Here is a 22,537-nt window from a genome sequence, read left to right as displayed (position 1 = left end):
TGCACTGTGATATCTGCCAGAGAGGCAAAAGAGTATATATAAAAAAATAGGTTTTAGGGCTCCCAGTCAAGTACCTTTAATTGCATCAATGCTCCTCTAATTCTAGGAAAAATCATCCAACTTGCTCTGCCAAGGTGACAAATTGTATTGTTCACATGAAGGTGTCTGCTGCTGTTATTCATGTGTATGGCACAGTACTTCTAAGGATTGTGCAAAGAAAACCCACCAACTCTAAAGCCACTTGGACTTCTGTGAATCTTATGGGTTTTTTTCCTGTGCAGTTAATAATACTTTTTTCTTCTTTCTTTGTCCCTCTACCTCCTCTTCTGCAGTTTCAGCTTCTTGCCTCAGCGTTATTTAAGTCTGGCTCGGATTTCACCACTCTTGGTGAGTATTGTGTATCAGAAGAATTATACTGACTGTGTTCCCTCTGATAATGACTGTTAGTTTCTGCTGTTTTTTATATCAAACGTTATAGTTCATGTGAATGTTGTAGGCCTTTTTCAGTTTGAATATGCAAAGTGCCACTACATAGACATTTGAGAGATTATTTATAATGACCAGTGTCCAGTGCCTTGAGCCCATATTTAAAACATCTGTCACCAGTGGTTTTAAACCCATGCCTCCCGGGACCATTTTGTGTCTCTTATTACATCTGATGCTTCACTGTTACCCAAATAAACAGAAGCTTTGGTCAGAATAAAGCACCTCCTGTCATGTCACTTTGGAATCTCACAGCATGGCTACGGCTCTGTTTGCTGTGATAACTGCAATTCCTGGAGTAGTTTGGTTCGCTCTGTTCTTTGCAAAACTAGTTCTTTGGGCAGAATGTCAAGAGCGAAGAAAACAGTGGCGTGTAGGGCTGGAAACGGGAGGTCTGAGCCAAAGCCATAATTTGTTTCACTATTCTGTCCAGTTAACTCTTTTAAACAGTTGAGAGATTAATCCTGGGCAAGGTATAGGAAGGCTATAGGCATAACTTACATTCTTGTAATAATGTGTTGTCCTCAAGTTACCGACTCTCTCTAGGAGCATGGATGACTTCAGTTTTTGACGAATGCGTAATTCCCATCTAAGGAATTCAAAGGAGGAAAAAGCCCACTGCACTATCTGCCCTGCTGGATGAGGAAGCTCTGCTGAGCTTGTGTGGTTTGGAAGACAGTGTCTAGTGAATGCTATAAGATGAATTTTTTAAAGGAAGAAACCCCAAGTTTCAGAAAGTTGTTTTCTCCCTAGTTTTAAGTGTTCTAAAAGATGAATTAGTTCTTGACACAACACAATACTTTATTTACAGATAGGAGGATACATACATGAAGTGGTACTTCTAAAATAAAACAAAAAACCTAAGCCCTCCTTGATTTGATTAACTTGGTTGACTTTGATTAACTGAAGGGCAAGTTCACTGAATTAAAAAGCATTCCTTTGAGATACCAGTGATTGAAGTAATACAAAGCAGAGGAAATTGTTGTATGCCCACTCTATTGTTCCTGCTGTTGATGGTTTAAGTATGGGGATTTGGATAAACAATGCTTCTGCTGCAGACTAAACCTCCCCGGTTGGGAGGCAGCACTTTACAAAACTATTTTGCAAAGCACCCCTGTGCCAAGATGCAGCCTGGGTCTTCGGTGCAAGTCCAGCGATTAAATAGCAACTCTGACTTGGGACTCCTACCATTAGCAGAGCTTGTCTCAGGAAAAACTGCAAGCAATACAAGTACCAGTTCTGGTTAAGACAGTACTGAAGATAATGAGGCAAGCCTGAGGACAGAAGAAATGAGGCACCAAATAAAAATAGCTACACAGATTTTGTTTTCTGGGACATCAGAGCAGTCCCCTGAGGACTCTTGCTTCCCCCATTTCTTCAGGACTGTCAATGAGCTTGACAGCCGTTTGCTTACTACTTTTTATGGCATTTTGATTGCAGTGTTGACTTGGGGTGACATGATCTCTGTGTTTATATGCACATAGTAGTGGGATGGAGAGCTGGCAGCCTTGTTAGTTGAGGCAGAAGTAGCAAACAGTTAACATCTGTCCAAAATGGACAACTGGCGTATCCCACAGCTAAACTGAGTGTTTAAAGTAGTGAGCACTGACTTGCTTTCCCTTTTTCTTCCTCCCCCAGGATTTTCAGATGTTGACCACACATATGCGCAGAGAACTCAGCTGTTTGATACACTAGTCAACTTCTTTCCAGACAACATGACCCCTCCTAAAGGCAACCTGGTGGACCTCATCACGCTGTAACGGAGCAATCACTGGACATGTGGAAGAGGGGAAAAGCATCCATTTTCAGTATTTTAATTTTTTTACTGCATTGATTGACTGCTGGGATGAAGTAATATAGTAACCCCTAGGTGTTTGAAAGGGGTTTTATACTTGTATGGTGAATCCCTGAAGCTTTTCCCTTGGAGTAGGTTAATAAAATGTAACTGACGTACTTCCGACTAAATATATATATTTTTTTCTGACTTTGGATTTTGAGTTAGCAAATGTAAGATGAAAAGGTAGGGGGAAAGATAAAAAAAATAAAACCCAATCATGAAGTGATCATTTTTGCCTGTAGGGGAAAATGGAGATTTGTGGGTTGTCTGGAATTAAAGATGATGGGTTTTTTTGGGTTTTGTGAGAAAGGGGGAGGAGGTTGTTCTTTGCTCATTTGTTGCTAGTCATGATATATTGCTTTATCCTACAACTCCATCCTCAGCAGCTGAGTAACTTGGTGGCAGGACACTGGCACGCATTGAGGTAATAGTAATGTATGTGTCTTGAGTCTTGTAATCGCAGTGTGTCATGTGAAGGGGAGCACGTGTTACAAATTATCTGTCTCCTTGTCCCAGAATCAGGCTGACAGTGGTGTCTAATTGTATCTGATACCCGATCTCAACCTGAATGCCTACATGCCTATCCTCTGTTCTCTGGAGCCTTCCACTTAAACCTGACAGGCAAGTGGGAACCTCAGAGAAATCACTGGAAAATGGGAGTGCGGTCGCCATCTGCACAGGCCCCTTTTCGGGGATTGTTCTGTTTTCGCTGCTGTGCTCTTCTGGTAAGAAACCGTGCAGGTCCTCACAGAGCCCAGCAGAACTGGGTCTTCCACCACACGCACACCCAACCTCTGCAACCTTACTCCCGGTTGGGTGTAGGATTTCTGAAGCAGATTGTCTTCGTTTACATGCACCTATGCCTCTGTGTGCGTTTGTCAATGTGTAAATGTAAAGAGGATTGCTCCAAACAGCTTGTCTCCTTCCTATGTAGTGCAGCTCATTCACTTTTAAATGCATTTTAGACCTAGATCTGAACGTGAGGGAGGCCTTTTTAGCATAAATCTCTTTGAAAGCAAGCTCATGCATATGTATAGAAAATATATTCTTCCTCGCTGAAAGCCTTCTTTATAAATAAGGTAAGGGCTTGGTGCTGCACTATGAAGTGGAATGAAGGTTACGCATACCCAGCATTAGATACTTTTTGCATTTGGTGTCAGTGAGCATTCAGTACAAACTGGCAGATGTAAATATTTATATGAGACTACAAAGCTTTATGTCCAGAAATGTTCATGCCAGGAGGGTATCATTGCTGCACCCACTGTGGCTACATGACTCCTGTTGAACTTGATGGAAGTCTTGTGTGTGCAAAGGTGATTTGGACTCTTGAAATAAAGAGTTAGTGAAGTGTCTTTTTCAGAGCTCGAGTGTCTGCTTGCTTTGATTGCATTGTATTACCTCTTTATCCTGTTCTTTGTGTGACTTTTGTAGTCCTGGTACATTAGAAATAACTTCAGAATCTCATACTAGTGTTCAGTCACTTAAGAGCAATATGTTAGAGGCTGGGCTTTGCTTTGTCTTCAGGGAGGACTATACAAATATAGTGTTTTTAAGTAACCTGTAACTTGAGACTGTTTAGACATTGTATACTTCAGTGGATGGCAAATCAGATGTCTGTGGAAGAATCCACTCAGTACATAGTGCAGTAAATGAAATCTGATTAAATTGTTTCTTTGAAACATTGCATATTTTTTTTTCCAGTGACATGGAAAGTTTTACGTCACCACTAGGCTTTACAATGTGCTACCTTTGCTGACGCTTTGTTAACTAGTTAAAGTGGAGATTATATGGTACGAATGTGGATGCTGGCAGTGCTATACTGGGGGAATATTCCAACTGAGGCATTGTTTCCATTGAGATTGAATTGAGCACTTCTAATGCAACCAGCCAAAATGTTGCAGTCCTCTAGTACTTAAAACTATAGTGCTGTTGTGCTCTCTTATTGCTTGATCTCATTGCCTGTGTACTCTCCAACTTCAGTCAGATGATTAATTGCTTTTTGTGACAGTTTTCTAATCAGCCAAGCTCTTTGTGAACTTCTATGCGTACACCTTCGATGACTATGTTGACGCTGAACCCAAGAGATACAACTAGACTGAGGAGCCCCCGTGAGCAGGGAGTGGAAGTTTAGGAATGCCAAAAGCTTTGTGAATGGCGTTGGTGCCGAGCAGTGCATCGTGTCAGGCTTGATCTGTGTTATAGAAATTCGATCAAAACTCATTGTCCTCTGCGTCGGGGGTGCATGCAAAGCCAGACAGCCTGGTTCAGTTTTTTGTAGCATAGCATAAATGAATGATTTGTCTGAACAAGGTGAACACTGCTTCTGCAGGACTGACAATCCCAGCTAATGAGAGCACTTCAGGATGATCAAATATTGACCTACCTTTATCCTGAGCAGATCGATTTCAGCTCGCACGAGTACAGTTTATGGATTACAGCTGGTGATTAACTAGCAGAAACATTTGCTCAGCTTTGGAGTATTTGTTGAGCAGCAGAGGCACCCTGTGGCCAGAGAGGTTAATCCAAAGTGAAGGTTTCTTGTGGCTTTGCCAAGGGTCTTTCCTGGTACTGTGTCCTTAAAGCTAGGAATCAAAATTAAATTATTTCTTTGCATTGGTGTATGCTGCACTACCTGATTTAAAAACTAATTAAAAATTCTGAGCATTGAAGTATAAATTTCCTTTCCAAATAAGCCAGTTATTAACAAGCAGTTACAGGGAGAGTTTGAATTTAAGTACATGCAGATCTTTAAAGATACTGGTGATATTCCAGGAAAGCATTAGATGTGGTCATTACAGAAATACTGAAGTACAAACAGAAAAAACCCTGACTTGATCTGGAAACAGCCACCTGAAAATGTTTCATAGCCCAGTGCATGCAGTGTTATGAATATACAAGCTGTATGTGAGAAGTCTTCAAACCTCACCCTTCTTGCTTGCAGGCTGTAGCAAAGACTGCTTTTTAGCTTAAACAAGACAAGCATACTATATTTGCCTTTACCTTATAATATAAGGTGACTTTTTATATGGATTTAGCACTGCATAATCTTTGCACTACAGTAGTTTATCTCTAAATGATGTGTTAACTTGTAAATTAGATATCGCAAAAGAAAGCATCATTACCTGTCAGAGAGACTCATTTATGATCACTGGGGTCTTTAAAGCCAAAGTTCTAAGGTTCTGGTATGTTTTTTAAAATTATAGGAAGTCAGGGTGGGATAAACTTGATACAGACTTCAAGACTTCAGTCCTGATTTAGCTTTTTTTTTTTTTTTAAAAAAAACCTTTTGAGATCCATGAGTTTGGTAGTTTGGTTCTTCACTGACACTGGCCTTCAGCCTAGTTGCCCTTACAATATTATTCAGCAGATCATCTCTTTGGAAAATGTGAAATTATTCTTTATGCAAAGTTGTTCCTATCAAGTGACACATTTTCCTAGAGAAATTAAGCCCTTCAGGTTTGATTTTTGGTCACTTGGATTAAGCAGAATTAAGTGAGTTTCTTAATGTTTGTCTTATACAACCCCTCATAGTAGTCACGAGGCAAAAGTCCTTAAGACTTCTCCCAAAATGACTTTTCCAAGCAAGTACTGCTATCGCAGTGTGACCTAACTAATTTTTATGTGGTAGGTGGCAGAAGGACCTACTTAGATGGTGTTGTTACGAATGAGAAGACTATAGCCACCTTCTTAATTAATATTGATCCTGGGGAGACCTGAAGGGTGATGCAAAGTGGTTACTGAAATTAGTTGTAGCTTTTCTCTTCTGGCTTTTTTAAAGATAACATTTGTGACATATTTATTCTTAAGCATCTCTTCCTTTTGCTAAGTGTAATGAGGAAGGAGAACTTTGTTTCTGAAAAGTTTAGTTTGCCCTTTCTCTGAACAGCATCATGTATGTGTAGTTGAGGTATTCATATCCAGTTGTGTAAATAAATGTCTGGGATTCAGTTCAGTTTGCCCAGGATGACTCTGTGTACACACAGGTACATGCTGGCTCAGGGCTCAGGCTGGAAGTTCCTACCAGAACACCAATTAGCAACATCATACTTTCATTTTGGAAAATCAGTCTTTGAAGACCCAGTTGGAAAGGCTTTTCTGAGGTATTTGCCTTGTGCAGTGGCAACTAGAGGGAGATTAGGAAACTTTCCTGAAGAGCATGCTAAAACTTCCCTTTATGAGGATTGTACTGGAGTAAGGATGCAGTGACAGGCTTAAATTGCTGAAACTTTTTGGTCACTGATTATAATAAACTAGCCTGAAAAATTAATGATTGAGGAGTCAGTAAGCAAATTAAGTGGACCCACGTATTGGCAGGAGGGCAGGCTCTTTGCGGAGGTACGGGGGCTAGCGACTCCTTCCAAAGCAGAGTAATGACTCTGCGAGAGTGTTTTCCATAGGGCTTTGTGGAACAGCCGTTTTCTGAATCATATTCCTGATGTGTGCAAATTTTTAGAAGGGAGTTTTCTTTGTCACAAAGTTGTATGCTGATCTTGCCCTGTGGTGCAAACCTGCACTTGTGAGTGCCGCAGACAAGTGATAAATTCAGAGCAGTGTTCTGAGAAACACTTGAAACTTGTTTGCTGCTCTTATTGTAAGAAAGATTAGCATTAGTGCTGCTTGTTTCAGGTGCAGCAGGGTGGCAGGTACCTGTAACGTTAATACTATTAATTCTCTTGCTGCCTCCTGTATTTCAGAACTGAGAAGGAAATACTTTCGTAGAGCTTATCGAGTGAAACTTTTAGCATGAATTAGCTCTGTGCAACCTTAAACTTGAATGCTCCTCCATCTCTGTACATGCAGTAATTCTGTTGATGTAATGCTGTGCTGCTTCTGGGAAAAATGGCAAAAATTATTAGATACATTTCCATTCAGTACCTTTGTTTTTAGAAGTGGAAAAATGTCTTGTGAAACCTTGAGTCCTGGTGTATGCTTTGAATTTTAGCTGCTTTGTTGTGTTTGGCTCAGAATTAAGGATTATTTGGCTATTGTCAAGTGAAGTCCTGACAGTAGAAGCAATTCATGTATGTCTCTGGAAGTGCTTGTGTTGTTTTATAGCTGTAGTTATTACAGAAACAGAGGTGGGGCCAGTTAAAAAAAATAAAAATTATTGCCATTCTAATTAGGAGGAAGATTATAGAAACTCTGAATGAGCTTGGCCAATTTTAATAAGTACACATGATCATTTGGAGATGGGTCTTATTTTGTGAAAGGAGAGTTTAAGAACAACTGTATGACTTGTTCTTGATACAGATTGATAGTAGTATATAAGCTGTAAATACGGTTGAAATGTAAATGTACTATCAGAAGCTTGTTAGTGTATCTCTAAATGCCTATGGGTAGGGTAGACCTGATGATATCCTGTCATGGAAAAGGTCGTGCTGGAAATTATTCAAGTTGTGCTAATGACTTATAGGCAAAATCCCTGTTTTACTGAAAGCCTCTATTATAATGAAAAGTTGGAGTGGAAAAAGTAGGTTTACTGTACTGGAACAATTATAATAATACATGGCTCACCGCTTGGATAAATTGATTCCAGATGCTTTTATCTGTAGGCAATGGATCCAAATGCGGTTTTAGAGTGGAAGCCAGTTAATGACCTGCGTATTGCCGTTTGAGAGTCCCACAAGAAAACGTTACAGTTGATGCCAGCAGGTATACTTTGGTGTTCCTGGCAGAGGTCAAAGAACTGGATGGAGTTTTGGATTATCCACAGATGCTTTGGTTATATACGTAAACCTCTGAAGAGGATAGTGGTTGTGTGGGTTGTGTAGAACACCAGCTATATGGCTTAGGTGTAGAGGTCTGCAAGGCAGCATCTTGCCCAAGCACAGATCCAAAACATGTTGCTGCTGTCTCCTTTGCTTTCATATGCTTGAACTGGTTTGTTAGCAAAGAACTCCAGATACTTGCTGTGACCCGCATTCAGGGCTCTGCTTCTGAATATCTACAGCCACAGACTTGCTTAAGCTGCTGTCAGTACCCTGAAATCTTAATTTATACTTGGTGCAGACAAAGGTACATGTTTCCTTGGCTTCCAGCTGTTAGCTATAAGTCAGCACAGCTTTTACTGATGACCTGGAGACTGTAAGTATTTGAGTCCTGTCAGAAATCAGTTGACTCTGTTCAGCTCTAGTGTGGCATCGCAGTTCATTCCTGGGAGAGGTGGTGTGAGTGAATAGCTCAAAACTGGCTCTACAAGGTTAGATTTTTGGGTTTGCTACCAATTTGAAAGGAAAATCTATCATAGTTTATATGCTGTCCAGCATGATGGTCAAAGCATGGTCCCTTGGGTATTCCCCCATTTATTCTGACTTTTTCTTTCCCTGTGTGATTGTTTACTGCTATTAAAATGCTGTGCTTTCTGACTTCCCTAAAGTTTAATGGAGCATCTGCTGAAGAATTAAAGGTTAGAGCTGTGTGGTGGTTATTGAGGCATCAGTTTCTCCATGTCACACCCATGTCACATCATCATACTCTAGTTGCTTCCTTTGCAAAACTCCTTAATGCTCCCTCTGAAACAGTCAGGGAGGATCCCCGTGATTTACATTGTTCTCCCCAAGGGCTGTTCCTTCTCCAGGGTAAGGATGGGGAAGTGTGGGAGCCGATTTCCCAGCAGCAGCACAGTGTGCTGTCAACATAACGCTGCAGCATACACCTATTTACTTGTGCCCCTCCGTGACCCCAACGTTCAGCACTGTGATAAGCCTTCCCTCCTGTCTCAGCAGGGTTTATTTTGTGTGGCCCCAGGAGTGTGACAGCTGTTTGACAGAAGAAAAAGGTGATGATACCAACCCTTAAGTTGTCCTAGGTTTCTGGCACTTGCTTTCATCATCCCAAATCTTTCACCAGTGGAGGCAAACAGCTGGTAGTTGGGGTGTTTGGTTTATTTCTGCAGTGTAGCAGGGCAGAGAGACTGGGAAGAGAAATAGGCTTGGGATAACGTAGTGGTGGCTCGTGTCAGTATGTGTTTAAAATGTGGTCTATCTTTTGTGGAAGGACTTTGAAGACTTTTCTAGCAAGCAGGTCTGCTGTTTAGAGCCTATTTTTTCATGTGAGCTGGATTCTCTGTCTCTTTTTCAAATCAAAGTGATGCAATACCAGGATCTTCTAGTCCTGGAATTTCGCCTTGAGCTTTGGCCCTCTCCACCCCAAAGACACCAAAGAGACTAATACAATTTTTTTTTCTTCCCAGTCCCTCTGCAGCGATTGCAAGGAAGCCAGCTGGGCTTAACACTATTCAAACATACTGGAGGTTGTGCAGCACAACCAGCTATCAGACCAGGTCTGGCTATCTTAAGAGATTGTTAAAACCTAAAAATGTTCAGAGCTTTCTGATGAAAGCTGCCAGTGACATGAAGGGAGATTAGCTTCTTAATTAATATGCTGGTGGGGAGGCTAGACCACAATCGTGGCTCCAGTGCTTGCAGTCGTCTTCATGTCCCAAATACCAATGGACAGGTTTTTCTCCCCAGTGATGAGAAAATACACTTTAAATATCCTGACTTTGTAACTAGCTGCCCAAGGGATTCAATCAATTACTTTGTGTTTCACTAAATAGAAAAGTGCTGCAGCGTGTGAACAGGGTCTGTTCATTGAAGAAGCCACTTTGAGGCTGAAAAGTGAAATTTTATTTTTTTGAGCTTTTGACAAAAAACCTCAGCTCTTAAAAGGGGAAAATGGCTGTTACCAACCTGTGCTTTCTTAGTTGCAAGTCAATGACTTGACTGCAAATGCTCCAGTCTGAACAGCAGATGATCCTTCTACCTCTGCTTACCCTGCAGTAATACATGCTAGTCAAGAGATGACAGCCTGATTTCCTTCCCCAAGCACTGCGGAGAACTCTTATACTGGAGAAGAGTTTTATCTACCTTGTATCTAACCATGGAGGAGATAACTATTGTGCTGCTGTCTCCTTTACCCCTTTTGTCTGCTGTGGTAATTTGGAAGGCAAACTAGCAGTGAAGGCTGAGTATTTTCTTCATCTCTCCCTCATCATTCCTATCCTTCCTCCCCTCTCTCCCTCCTGTTGATGTTTTGATGTGCAAAATGCTTTTCACTTCAGAAGCTGCTGTGCTGGGTAGTGGAAAAGAAAACAAACCCCTAGTTATTAGTAGTTGTTACTATTTACTAAAGCTGTATTTTCTGCTATGTCTTCCAGCATACCCTCCTCCACAGCAGGAAATGAGGGGATGCTGGGGAGATCGTAGGCCAGGGGAAAGAGCTTAATTATACAAACAATAGTGTTTATGGGAGTCTTGAGTCATGGAGGCCCCGAACCTTGCAGACCACTTTGCCCAGGGGCAGAAAATTAAAGCCCATTGGCTCATTCTCAGTTAATGGGAGATGACGTTCCCATCCTTGTGGGCTGGTAGTGATGTGCATCTTGTACATTTAGATGCTGAGGTGCAGCGTGCCTCATTTTAGAAGTATTGAGCCTCGGTAAATGTTTTCCTTTGAACATTGTACTTTGAAACTGCTGAAATCAACTCATCTAAAAGAGAGGTTATAGTGTAGACAGGATCTGGGTAGCTTGGGGTTTAACACCGATAAGCTGGCTGGCTGGACACCATCACCTGGTTAGGGGTGCTTTTTCAAGCTGTTTCTTTGAGCTGTTCCCTCTACTCTTACCGTAGTGCTGTACGGTGTGATGGTTTGTTTGTCTGGACCTTCGATGTTTATCTTGTCCTCCTACACCCTCGTGTGGTCCCCAAAAGCTGGCTACCCCTATGTAGTGCTTGGAGTTTTGAGTGTCCACCCCCTGTCCACAATTTGGCCCTTTTTTCTGTTTTGGCATCTGACTTGAAGCATTTGCATCTTTACCGCAATCCCACAGACTCTGGTGTCGGTCTGAATTCCCTTTGGTGTCTGTCCTGCAGTTGTTGGCTCAGACACCTGACCACAGGAGAGCTGAACCGAGAGGTGCAGACAGCCCTGGGCTGGAAAGGAGTGTCCGTGGGGTGATGAACGCTGTGAACTGCACACGTGTTTTAGTAGGCAAGTCAAATATTGACTGGTCCTATGTTGAGCCCATGGTGGTTACAGGCATTGTTCCTGGACTCTGGTGATTCCCCATCCTGCCCTTTTCTTTACAGATAAATGGATGATCTTTGTTCAGCCTGGAGTGTTAATTTTCTTCCTTGGCATAAATCATCTTTGATAATTTCTGGGTTGATATGTAAGCCCCATGCTGTACATAAATGAATGAGTGATATGAGGAATATCTACAAATGTAGTTATGTTGTATGTAATGTACATAAGGAGAGAATGTATTTTGTTCATTTTTTTTCTTAATAAAAATGTATATGCTAGCAAGGGTGTTTAAGATCTGTTCGTTCTAACATTGCTTGCTTCTAAGAATGGAAAAATGTCTGTGAAGGTCTTGTAGTGGTGCCGAAATTGTGAATCTGGTGGTGTGTTGTGTCTGGGTGGCAGGCACTGTTCCTGCTGGAGGAGCCTGCCGTGTCCCTCTGCACTGCAGAACAGCTGAGAAAATATCCTGTTCCTTCAAATCAGGGATGGGCTGGGTTGGTATCCCATAAATTCAGCATGTGCTTAGCAGTAGCAAGAACTTTTATTGGGGAGGAACATGGAGTTAAAACATAGGCTGATGCAAACCACTGTTTTTTAATATTTGAATCAAACCAAATTCCTTTTTTTTTTTTTTTCTTCTTCCTTTGCATAAGTGGAAACTTAACCTGAAACAAAATGTTTTATTTGGGGCACTTGAAGGCAAATGGAAATGCTGAACTGCTCATGCTGCTGCTCACCCTGCTGTTGCCCTCGTTTGATGGCCCTCCTTCATTAGGGTGTTTTGGCTTAGGGACACGAGGTTTGATTCCCTCCCTCCACAGCCTGACCTAAGTGTGAGGAGGGGTTGCAGGGTAGGAGTGAGTTAGGATGATGTGCAGGAATAAGGGCAAGCTCCCTCTCCCTTCCTTCCATGAGCCTAAAGTAGTTCAAACAGGTGCCCTGGCTGTGGTGGGGCTGCCCTCACCCACATCAACTAAGCATCCCACCCCTCTGAGTCTTCTGGTTTTTGAATTAAGAGAAATTTTCCACCACTGTCTTAGTTCCTTCTGCATGGGGAAAAATACAAGTTCTTCTATGGCTGGTTACCTCTGAAGGTCTGGGTTGGTTTTGCTCCTGCTCGTCCGATGTTTTCACAGGATCTTGCTAGCAGGACCATGCAGACCCTGTGGTGCTGGGTTCCCAGATAAGCTCAGACCATTGCCAGTTGTAACATCTACTAAGGGCTAGTTGTGGCTCTTGAGCACAAGCTCTACTTCTCCCACCCCTTTTCACTCAGCCAAGAAAGAAGTCTTTTACATAAGAATGTTTATTGACAGAAATACATGATGCTTTCAAAATATATTTGTAGGAAAATGCAAGAATAATCTCTACAATCCAGTTCCTCAGTAAATTCCAGTGTAAATCAGACTCCTGTCCCCGTGAGAGATGCTGCTATACAGTACGTAAGAGCTCTAGTATATGTGCAAGATTCAATGGGTAGCCACCTTGGGAAATAGGTTCTCCTTCTGCAGTTCTTCGTGGATTATGTGTTCTTCTGTAGGCAACAGTCACAGTATCAACCTCATCAGTTGGGTCATGGCACTGTGAGCAGGAGATAAGTGGTCCTAAAATATTTACACATTCCTCATGAATCTGAAAATAGAAAAGTCTCTTGCAAGGCCATCTGAGCTGCTTGTAAAACTCTCACCAAAAGGTAAGAGCAGTAATCTCTTTGTACAACGTGTCAGATGTTAAAGCTGTTTTGGGTGAGAGAAGAGGAGCGTGGGGAAGGGAGGAGGGGCAGGGAGGGAAGAAATGAATGCCTGGGTAGATTTTTTTTTTTTTTGTTATTTTTGGTCTAACAATTATGGCTACAGTCTACAAAGGGAAGGATTAAGGCCAAAGATGCTCATCACTGCATTTCCTACCTGATTTTTTTTTTCCAAAAAGAATGTTCTCAACATAAAAAACGTACTGTTTTTTCCATGGAAATAGTTCTTTAAATAGGGGAAGGAAAATCTACTATAAAATATTAGTGGTTTAAAAATATGGTGTCTGGAAAAATAAATAAATGTACAATTCCTATTCAAATATAAATCACTATAAGCACTTGCTGAGCAGTTAATATCTTCACTGGTCTCTGCTTGGAAAGATTTAAGGTTGCTTATCTCAAGCTTTTGTAGGATTCTCTTGGAAAGTCTTTGGACCCGATTCATTAAAGCACTTTGGCATCTCTTTGCTGGGAAGGGGGATCTTTAGGCACATGCCAAAACCAGACTGCCTGGAGATGCTCTGCCAGGGGCATCCTTACGGCAACACCAGCCCCTGTGGCCAAAGCCTTGCTGCTGCCCCATGTTTTTGCCGCACTTATTTTCTGCAAAGGACAGAAGCGCGAGGTCACCGACCAGCCGCTCATCTCTCAGGGCAACTGGGAAGCAAATGTGCTCACGAAAGCAATTGCAAATGCCAAGACCGGTTCTCTGAGCCTTGCTGCAACGTTAAAGAGCTGAACTTGATGCTGCTGGTGCGGGGACAAAGCCATGGTGTGGGGTTATCTGGGCGGGAGGTGTTTTCCTGCTTCGTGTTGAATTTTGATCCCTTACCAGAGTGGCCTTTAGATTTCAATTTTTCTTTTTTTTTTTTTTTTTCTTTTTTTAATTCCCTCCAAAATTATTTCCCCATAGTGCAGTGCACGGGTAAGTGAAGTGTGCTGAGTACGTTGCTAATGAATAGCAGGCATATTTACATACAAAAATATATAGGTTTGAACACTTGAAACTCTGCCCTTTGGTGCAGGAGAGAAGGGAGAAGAGCCAATTCCTTTGAGGAGACGTATCTTCTGCCAGCTTCTGTCCTGGGGCTGAGCAGACCACCCCAACCCTCTCCTTTGTAAGTACTTCCAAGGTCTGACTCGACTTGGGTTTCTCCAAGCTTTCCATCACTCGACTCCACTTTTCCCCTTGTTCAGGGCAGCTGTGGGAGCGCATCCCCATCGTGTTGACTTGGTGGCAGAGCCCGAAGGAAATCACCCCATGGTGCGTTGGTGAATGCACGGTTTATGGCAAGCAGGGGACAAGGGCCGTGCTTAGGCATTGCTCTTCCATCTGCAGCTCCTCTGGGTTGCAGAGGGCTTGGGACCACCTCCGTCCTCATGTGTTGGGAGATGCACTCGCCCAAGTGTCGTTCTGGTTCTCTCCTCTCTTTCCCATGTGCTGGAGGATGGAGCCCCACTCTGATCCCTGCCTCTGCCAGGGCTGAACTGCTTCACCAAAGCCAGAGCAAAGGTGTGAAACTGTCCCCATCCTTTTAGAGCCATTTGGGAGCTGTGATCAGGAGTGGAAAACCAGAGATGGCCCTCAGTCCAGCCGCTTTCTGCTCCTGCATATTTTTCTTTTCTCCTCTAAAGACTTATGGCAAAGGGAGACCTGGACAAGAGACCAAGGGCTGCAGGACAAAGCTCAGTCCCAGCTTTGCTGCTGTGCCGAAAGGTTTTTTTGCTGTTACTTTACTGGCTTTTGAAGAAGAGCTTGAATGTGGACTGAGCTTATAAACCTCGTGCGGAGGAGACACCAAGGGCTGTACCGATGGGAAAACCCTGAATACCACCAAGCTACCTGGCTCGTGCTTCTGTTGCTCTTTTACCACTTCTGCTGCTCACGCAGGAAAAAGTGACCACAAAAATCACAAACCATCACGGTGTACGTAACCCACGGTCTCAGGAGAGGATGGATGTGGGCCGTGAGATGCTGCTGCATAATTACTGGAAGGCAATCAACGCTTCTGTAGGGAAATGCAGCGGCAGCGCTGGTCTGCGCTGGAGCTGGGCTCCTGCACCACGAAACCCCCAACCTCGTGCCTGGGCTAGCGACCAGGCATTGCTCTTGGTCTCATTACACTTCTCCTAGGAGGGATGAACTCAAGGAATTGCTCCCTTTTCCTCTCCCTCCCTTTTGCATCAATACAAGAAGCTGCTGTGCCTCTCCTGATCTCCAGCCGGGTGCAGGATCTGTGCCGCAGCCCTTTGCGGTGCAGCTGTGGGTGGTGCGGGACTGAGCATCACTTCGCACTGCTGCATCCCTCCCATCCAGCCAGGTCTGGATGCGTTCATTTGCCTACGGCACAATGCGGGGCTCTTGTGCGTTTCAGCCAGCAGTTTATGGGGAGAGGATGGAAACTGGATTAAAAAGGAACAGGCTGTTCCAGCTTTTTCCGCTCGATACCTGGGCGTTTCATGTCGGGGAGGGCAGAGTGATGACTAAACCGCGTGGGCCAGAGGATTTTTCTAGCTCTAACTGCCAGGTGCCAGTTTGCTGTCGGGAGTTGTGCTCCCTCTCCCATCCTATTTACATTTATTTCTTTTTATTTTTGAGTTGCTCAGTAGCTGGAGGATGCAGTTGGCGTGGTCAGAGGCGGGACGGGAGGGGACGTGCTCAGAGGAGACACCAGCAGCTCTTCGGGAGCAAAGCCACCCTGTTTGCCCACGGCTGGTGTGGTAGGTCCTGCTGAGCACCTGCGGGTGACGGAGGATGCTTGTCTGGATGCGGCCACCATGGTGGCTTGTGTTGACGATGCGCCCTGGAGGTGTCGTCTTGTGTCCATTCCTCTTCCATCCTGCACCCCACGTGGTGACACAAGGGGCCATAATTAGTTCATTAAGGGATTTTCTGGGGTTTGTTGGGAATTTTGCCTTGTTTTGGAGTTGTGTGGGTGTAGGGATTATGGGAGGGTTTTTTGGGGGGTGATGGTGGTTGTTTTTTGCTTGATTTAGTTCTGTATCCTATAAATGTGTGTCCTCCTCTTCCTCCAGGTCCTCCTTCATGAGGGTGTCGAGAGGAACGATCCAGCTGTCCCCCAGCTCGCCGTTGAGGTTCACTTTCTTTTCCTGCATTTCAGAGGAGGTCTCCATCACCTCCAGCGTGGGATTATCGTGGTAGCCGTTCTCCATCGTCTGCAGCTCCTCGGTCAGGCGCTGCTGCGAGGAAAGAAAACCCAGAAACCTCAGTGAAAAACAGCTTGGCCAGGTTGTGCATGCCACCTGGGGGCTGTCACCTCCCAGCCAGCCGTGGCTGCTGTCTTGTATAGATGTATATACAGAGACTTTGACGGTGAGGTTGAGGCTGGGGGCTGCAGTCAGCACCAGCGCAGCGAGGGGATAGCATGGAGCTGGCAAGAGAGAGGCTCTGCTAATGGTGGTAGGGAGGAAAGAGCAGCCAGAGACATGTGGAAAACCTCCAGGAGCAGCTGCCAGCTTCAGCCCAGCTGCAGCTTGGTCCCCTCAGGACCTTGGGAAAAGACTGAGCATCGCTGCCTCGCCCTGACCCTGCATCCAAACTCCTGCCTCCCTAACTCAAATCCATTCTTCCTCTCCCCTTTCTGCCCCCCTGTCCCTTTTTAGCTGCTTTATTATTATTCTATCCATTGACCTGGGGGCAGCTCCCACCCTGCAGATGCTGCTGGTCCATTTGCCTTCCTCAATCTCGAGCTCTTGGTTAAAACGAGGCAGGGAAAGATGAATCGGGTACTGTATCACCCCGGTCCTTTGGTATGCTGTGCTCCAGGCTCTGACCCAGCCCCTCATCCCCTGGCAGACCCCTAGTCCATCCTAATTTTGCATTCATCCCTGTCTTGCCCTGGAGGGATTCACCGGGGAACTGCAGTCCTTGGTCATCCCTTTTCGGGGAGCGCAGGGCTCTCAGTGGGCACCCCTGTTAAAATCTGCCTGTGTTTACAGCTTGATCTATTACAGTGCTCCTAAGAAGTGTCAGGAGACAGCCATGGGAGGGAATCCACGGAGAAGGAAAGGGATGGAGAAGCAAAACTGCAGGGCTTGGCGCTAGCAGGGGGGGGCTGCGAAGGCACTGCTGGGGGTCCCCTGGCTCGCACGTGGCGGTGGGGCAGGAATCTGGGCAGGGATGGCGGGATGCTCGAAAGCAGAGGAGGCACCTGGGCTCTTGCAGGGGCTGTCTCACCCTGTGGGGTTGCTGGTACAATCCTCAGGTGGATGGATGCTCAGGCAGCGCTTTCTCCCGCCATGGCAAGGCTCACCACCCCCCCCGCCGTGCAGCAAGGGGAAGGGGTCTTTAAAGCTGGGCTTTAGTAGGCTTTAGTCCTGTTAAAAGCTACTGAACCCTACCAAGCACCAGGGGTGAGAGTTGGGGGTGTTACGGATGCGGCGCCCGCCCCTCCGATCCCTATGTTGGAACTCACGTTAAAGATCAGGGCCACATGTCCATCATCAAACCCGGGGAGATCAGGGTGGATGTGCTGGTTATTTCCAAGGTAAAACAACAGCAGGGTTTAAAAGGGCGGGGAGGGAGGGTTGGAGAAAAATAAAAATAAAAAAAACTTTCAAGTCATTTTTGGAAAAGAAGCAGGAGGAAAACAAAAGAAATAACCCAAAAACAAATCCAGAAAGGAGAAATGTGTTTGATTTTCTAAAAACCTACTGCAACTGCTTGGAAAAAGATCTTTTCCCATGCTCTGAGCAAGAGCCGTACCGAGAAACTGGCATCCCTTGCTTTGGTTTTGCTGCCTTCCCCTGGGGCGGGTAGGTATTTACCTCCAGAGCATTCAGCCAGAGCTGTTCCTCTGCACCATGTAACTTGAGGGACATGCGTTCCTGTTGCTAAAAATACCCTATTTCTACCTGTTTTCTGAACAATACAGGACAAGAATGTTAACGCTGCTCCCTGTCCCTGCTGGGATGTTTTTCACCCCCACCAGGGAGATTTCAGCAGAGGGATGGCCCAGCTGTGAAACCCTGTAAGCTCCAAGGGCACCACAGTGGAGGTCAAATATCTGTCAAGGTCTTGCGTCCTCCCCCCTTCCCTCCTGAAAAATCAAGCCTTGGAAAAACAAGTCTGACGCCGGCATTGGTTTGCCCTTCCCTGCCTCCTGTGTTCATCGCTGTTAGACTGCAAATATTTAAAGCAAAGGCTGCCTTCTCCCTTGCCTTGGCGCAGCTCCTGGCACGTGGGACAGAGATTGGGACCCCCTGGGAAGGTTGAGCTGGTTTGGAGGGAAAACGATTTGTGTAGGATGCAGGGGTTTGCTTCTCCATCGGGAGGGTGGTTTACCCTAATTGCATCATTTAGTTTTTGGTTTTGGGGTTTTTTTTCCCCCCCTTTCTGCTACTGTCTCTCCTCTGGAGCTAAATCCTCAGCAACAGCAGCAGGGACCGATGGAAACCTCGAGCCTGTGGCAGAGCTCTCCCTGCCGGGGCCGCAGGGCGTGGGAACAGCCAGTCCTTGCAGGTGGATGCTACACTAAAATCACCCAGAATTGCTTCCTGAGATAAAAATGATATTAATTTAAATTTTTTTTTTCCCATGTCTGTTCTTCCTTAAAATCCTGCTGCTGCTCTGAAATTTGGCCCTAGCAGGGCTCTCCTAAAGGCTGAGCCGTACAGCATTGATGCCCTCCTGTGGCTGTCCTCCTGCTGTCCTCCCACCTTGCAAACAGCTACGGGCTCCCCATAGCCCCTGGCACCCCTGGAAAGGCATCGGGGTGATGCTGGGCACCTAACCCTGCTCCCCTACACATAAAAGTATTTTGAGAATTTTTTTTTTTGGGGGGGGAGGGGGGGTTTGGGTTGAGAAAGCCTTTTTAAACCTAAGGATGCTGGTCACCTGCCTGGTGCCCTGGGTGGCAGCAGGGATGGGTGCTGCTCATCACCGTACCCCCCCCCCCCCCCAGCCCCTCATTTCCCTGGTTTTAATCCTGGCTGCCCCCCTCCCCAACCCTCCCAAAGGGGCAGCTCCTGCCCCTCCAGAGCCCCCACCTCTGTTGGGCACCCCTTGAGTAACAGGCAAGGGTGATGCCCATTGGGCAAGCCAGGATGTCTCCACCAGCGGAGACGGCAACGTTGATGATCTTCATCTCCTGAAGATGCCTCTGGGACAAAAAGGTCTCGGGGTACCTGTCCCACCCCCCCCTCCCATCTTACCTGGTCCTTCTTTTGGGAAAAGCGTTGGTGGCAGCAGCCGTAGATGGCCGCGATCAGCAGCAGGGAGCCAGCCAGGGTGATGATGGTGATGATCAGGGGTGTGCTGAACTCATCGTTGATTATCATCTCCCTCTCCATTTTGCCATAGGTGATGTTGGCGATGCCCAGCTGCCATAGAAAGAATGGGTCAGGCCCCGAGGCGGGGGGCTTCATGGGCCACCCACCTTCGGGGACATCCGCAGGGAAGCTACGCTGTGCCCAGGGACCCACTTACCTCCTCTAACTTATCCTTCTCCTGCAGCTCCTCGAGGACTTTTTCGGGGTCCAAAGGGACTGGGGGAAGAAAGAGGCTGCAATGAGCATGAGGTGGGGGGGCAGGTTGTGCCACCACCTCCCGGTCAATGGTGTGACCCCCTTTCTGGAGGAGGTGGGTGGAGGTACATGGCGTGAAGCCAACCCTGGCAGGTGCCTCCACAGCCAGACAAGGAGCCAGGACCTCTTCTCCTGGAAGGGGGACAGCCCCAGAGACCCGGGGCGCTGGATTTTAACCACTTGGGAGGAATTTTCCCTCCTGGATGCTGGTCCCTGCCTTGCCTCATCATGGATGGGAGAGGGTTCTGGTGCCTTCACTGGGGAGCAAAGCTCAGTTCTGGGGTCATTGTGCCTCTCCCGAGCCATTCAGATGGGGCAGCCCAAGGAAAGGAGCCCCTTGGCCAAGCCTCAAGCTCCATCCTCATGCCAGGGTCCCCGACGCCATTCCCATCCTGTTCCCCTCCGGGATGGATGGTGGGATCATACTCACGGTGCAAGACCGCCCGCACGGCCCAGTGCTGGGAGTGGGGCTCACGAGAGGTCAGCATCACCGTGCACGTTTCCCTGCTGGCGTTGAAAGCGTGCTGGCCCGTCGAGCAGAAGCTCTCGAAGAAGGAGATGTTGACGCTGGCGGTCCTCCACTCAGCCTGCAGGGACAGCAAGGGCTCAGTCCTGCCCCCGAAACCGGGGACTGCCGAGGAGCATCCTGCCCCATCGCCAGGGATGCTGTGGCCATCCCCGTCCTCCCCCATCCCTTTGCACCGCCGGACCGCCGCCAGCCCTCCCAGGCAACAGGAAAAGTTTAAAAGTCGTTTCTTTATGAGAAGCTGAGCTCTTGGCTGCCGTTCCTCACCGGGGCCCTGCGCCGGCCTTATCTGAGAGCCGCAGCTTTTGGCGTTACAGGAATAGCAGGTCCCCGAGGGAAGCGGGGTGGGGGGGGGGCGGGGGGAGGCTGAGGGGCCACGGGGGGAGCGGGACAGGGCTGTGCATCCCCCCTGTCCCTCCACCAGCAACTGCGACCCTCCCATCACCTGCATTTCTACCCTCTGTCCCTACCAACACGGGTCCCCGTCCTCCCTAGAGCTTCCCCACGGCTCTGTAGAGGCAAGACAAAGCATTTTGCTTTCGGATAAAGTGCAGCATCCCTGGAGGGTTTAGCCTGGATGGTGCCGGAGGGATGGTGGAGGGGTGGATGAAGCCCGCATCCCCTCTGAGATGTTCTTGAGGCTTTTTGCATCTGCTCGATGCTTCGTAGCAGCCGGGAGCTCACTAAGGTAGAGATGATCGCTCTCCTGCATGCACAGGTCCTATATGCGAAGATGCTATATATACCGCTCCTGTGCGCACAGGTCGTGCGTGCACAAGCCCTTTGTGCACAAGGTCTTGCCCGCGTGGGTCCTGTGTGCAGAAGTCCTCCGCGCACGCCGAAACCAGGCAAAACGTGCCTTGGCTGGGAAAAGCTCTGCTCCTGCCTGCTCCAACACCCCAAACTTTCCCCTCCCTCTGCAACACCATCCACACGGGGTCCCGCTCATCACCGATGGCCGGCAGCATCGCGCTTGCTCCACCGTAAGGGTGGGAGCCGCCCGGCCGAGGAAGGCACCTAATCTCACCCCATCTTATCTAAATATTTGGGAAGCGGCGGTGGAGACAGGATGCACTTGCCGGGGGCGGAAGACCGGTCCTGGCCCCAGTGCGAGGGAGAGCTCAGCATCGTGAGGCCCTGGCTGTCCCTGGGAACCGCCGCTGGCCCTCGCCTGTCCTTTCGCTTTGCATGGGGAGAAACTTCCCCCAGGTCCCTCTGTTGAGTCCGCAGCATCCCGGCTGCACCCCTGGGAAAAGAGCTGGATGGGAAACCTGCCCCCAGCCCTGTGCCAGGGCAGCCCACGGGCAGCAAGGTGAGACCTTGGCAAGGCAGCATCCCCCAGAAAGCTCGTCCCCAGTGGGATGGAGGAGAGGGTTACGGCTTGGTTGGGGCGGTGTTCTTATCATCTTTGGACGCTGGGTTGTGCTCCTACGCTTTAAATGTCCTGCAGTTTATCAGTCTCTGCCTGTGCAGCATTTTCTGCTCAGCAGAGGCGTGAAAAGCCTCTCTGCTGCCTCCTTCCCCAGGTTTTGCTGCAGCTCTGCCTTCCCTCAGCCCTTAATAACCCATTTCTCCTGCTACTGCCCCACGGGGGAAAAAGAAAAGACCTTTAAAATGCTTTTTTTCTTGGTGGGAATGGAAATCAGACGCAAGGCTAAAACCCAGCTAAGCACCGAACCGCTTTGCTGCTGGACGCTGAACAGTTCCTAAGCCACTTTAGAGGCTGAACTGGAGGGATTTACCCTTTCCAGGGCTGGAAAGGGGCACGGTAAGGCCCGCTGTAGCCGGCAGGGATGCCCCGGCGGCGGTGCCGTGGCCCCGGCAGCTTTCCCCTCCCGCTGCCGGAGTTGCTCGCATTCCTTGGCCGGAGTTGACAGGCACTGCCGAGCAGCTCGAATCCGGTTCCCACACTGGCGGGGACCTAAAACTAACATCCCCGAATGAGGTAACAGCACTTGAGTCAACAAACCACCTCCGCCAGCTGGACAGGGCGAGGGGGACCACGACCCCGCTCAGCGAGGGGGTCCCTCCGCCTGCTCCAGGGACCGTCCTGCTGTCCCCACGCTGGTGGGTGTCACACAGCAAATTCCCTTGGGCGCCTGGGTGCGGGTCCGGGTGGCCCCACGGTTGATTTTGCATCCCCTGCCTGGAGCAGGCTCTGGTGCTTCCCGGCATCCTCCAGCTCAGCTCCCTGGGCACGTCCGTGTCCTGGTTGGGGACACGATGGAGGAGCCGTGCTGGTCCCCTGGGAGGTGGCCACAGGGTTGTGTGGCTCAACCAGAGCTTGGGAGACACCAGCCACCTCTGACACGGTTACCTCTTGCTTCATCTAATGTGTTTTGGGGTTGAGATGAGGAACAGAGCA

At 47.3% G+C, this 22,537-nt stretch overlaps 2 protein-coding genes across 8 annotated transcripts in view; one reads left to right on the top strand and one right to left on the bottom strand.

The window, feature by feature from the left end:
- The window catches only part of MKLN1 (muskelin 1), a 106,724-nt gene extending 95,096 nt beyond the window's left edge, over nucleotides 1-11,628 (top strand). For all 3 annotated transcript variants that reach the window (XM_069801539.1, XM_069801540.1, XM_069801541.1), the window contains 2 exons: nucleotides 333-387; nucleotides 2,122-11,628. In XM_069801539.1, the coding sequence (XP_069657640.1) occupies nucleotides 333-387; nucleotides 2,122-2,243 (177 nt within the window). In that variant the 3' untranslated portion in view covers nucleotides 2,244-11,628. The remainder of the gene's footprint in view (nucleotides 1-332; nucleotides 388-2,121) is intronic.
- Nucleotides 11,629-12,638: 1,010 nt separating this feature from the next.
- PODXL (podocalyxin like) overlaps nucleotides 12,639-22,537 on the bottom strand; it is a 45,974-nt gene continuing 36,075 nt past the window's right edge. For 2 of the 5 annotated variants that reach the window (XM_069801544.1, XM_069801542.1), the window contains exons 5-9: nucleotides 20,077-20,233; nucleotides 19,549-19,607; nucleotides 19,275-19,442; nucleotides 17,537-17,593; nucleotides 12,639-16,301 (exon numbers count right to left, since the gene is read on the bottom strand). In XM_069801544.1, coding sequence (XP_069657645.1) covers nucleotides 16,107-16,301; nucleotides 17,537-17,593; nucleotides 19,275-19,442; nucleotides 19,549-19,607; nucleotides 20,077-20,233 — 636 coding nt within the window. In that variant the 3' untranslated portion in view covers nucleotides 12,639-16,106. The remainder of the gene's footprint in view (nucleotides 16,302-17,536; nucleotides 17,594-19,274; nucleotides 19,443-19,548; nucleotides 19,608-20,076; nucleotides 20,234-22,537) is intronic. The other 3 variants (XM_069801543.1, XM_069801545.1, XM_069801547.1) reach the window with 3 other exon arrangements.

The sequence above is a fragment of the Haliaeetus albicilla genome, chromosome 14 (genome assembly GCF_947461875.1).
Source record: "Haliaeetus albicilla chromosome 14, bHalAlb1.1, whole genome shotgun sequence".
Taxonomy (NCBI): Eukaryota; Metazoa; Chordata; class Aves; order Accipitriformes; family Accipitridae; genus Haliaeetus; species Haliaeetus albicilla.
Note: the sequence above shows the minus strand (reverse complement) of the source record. Positions and strands in the feature narration are given on the sequence as shown.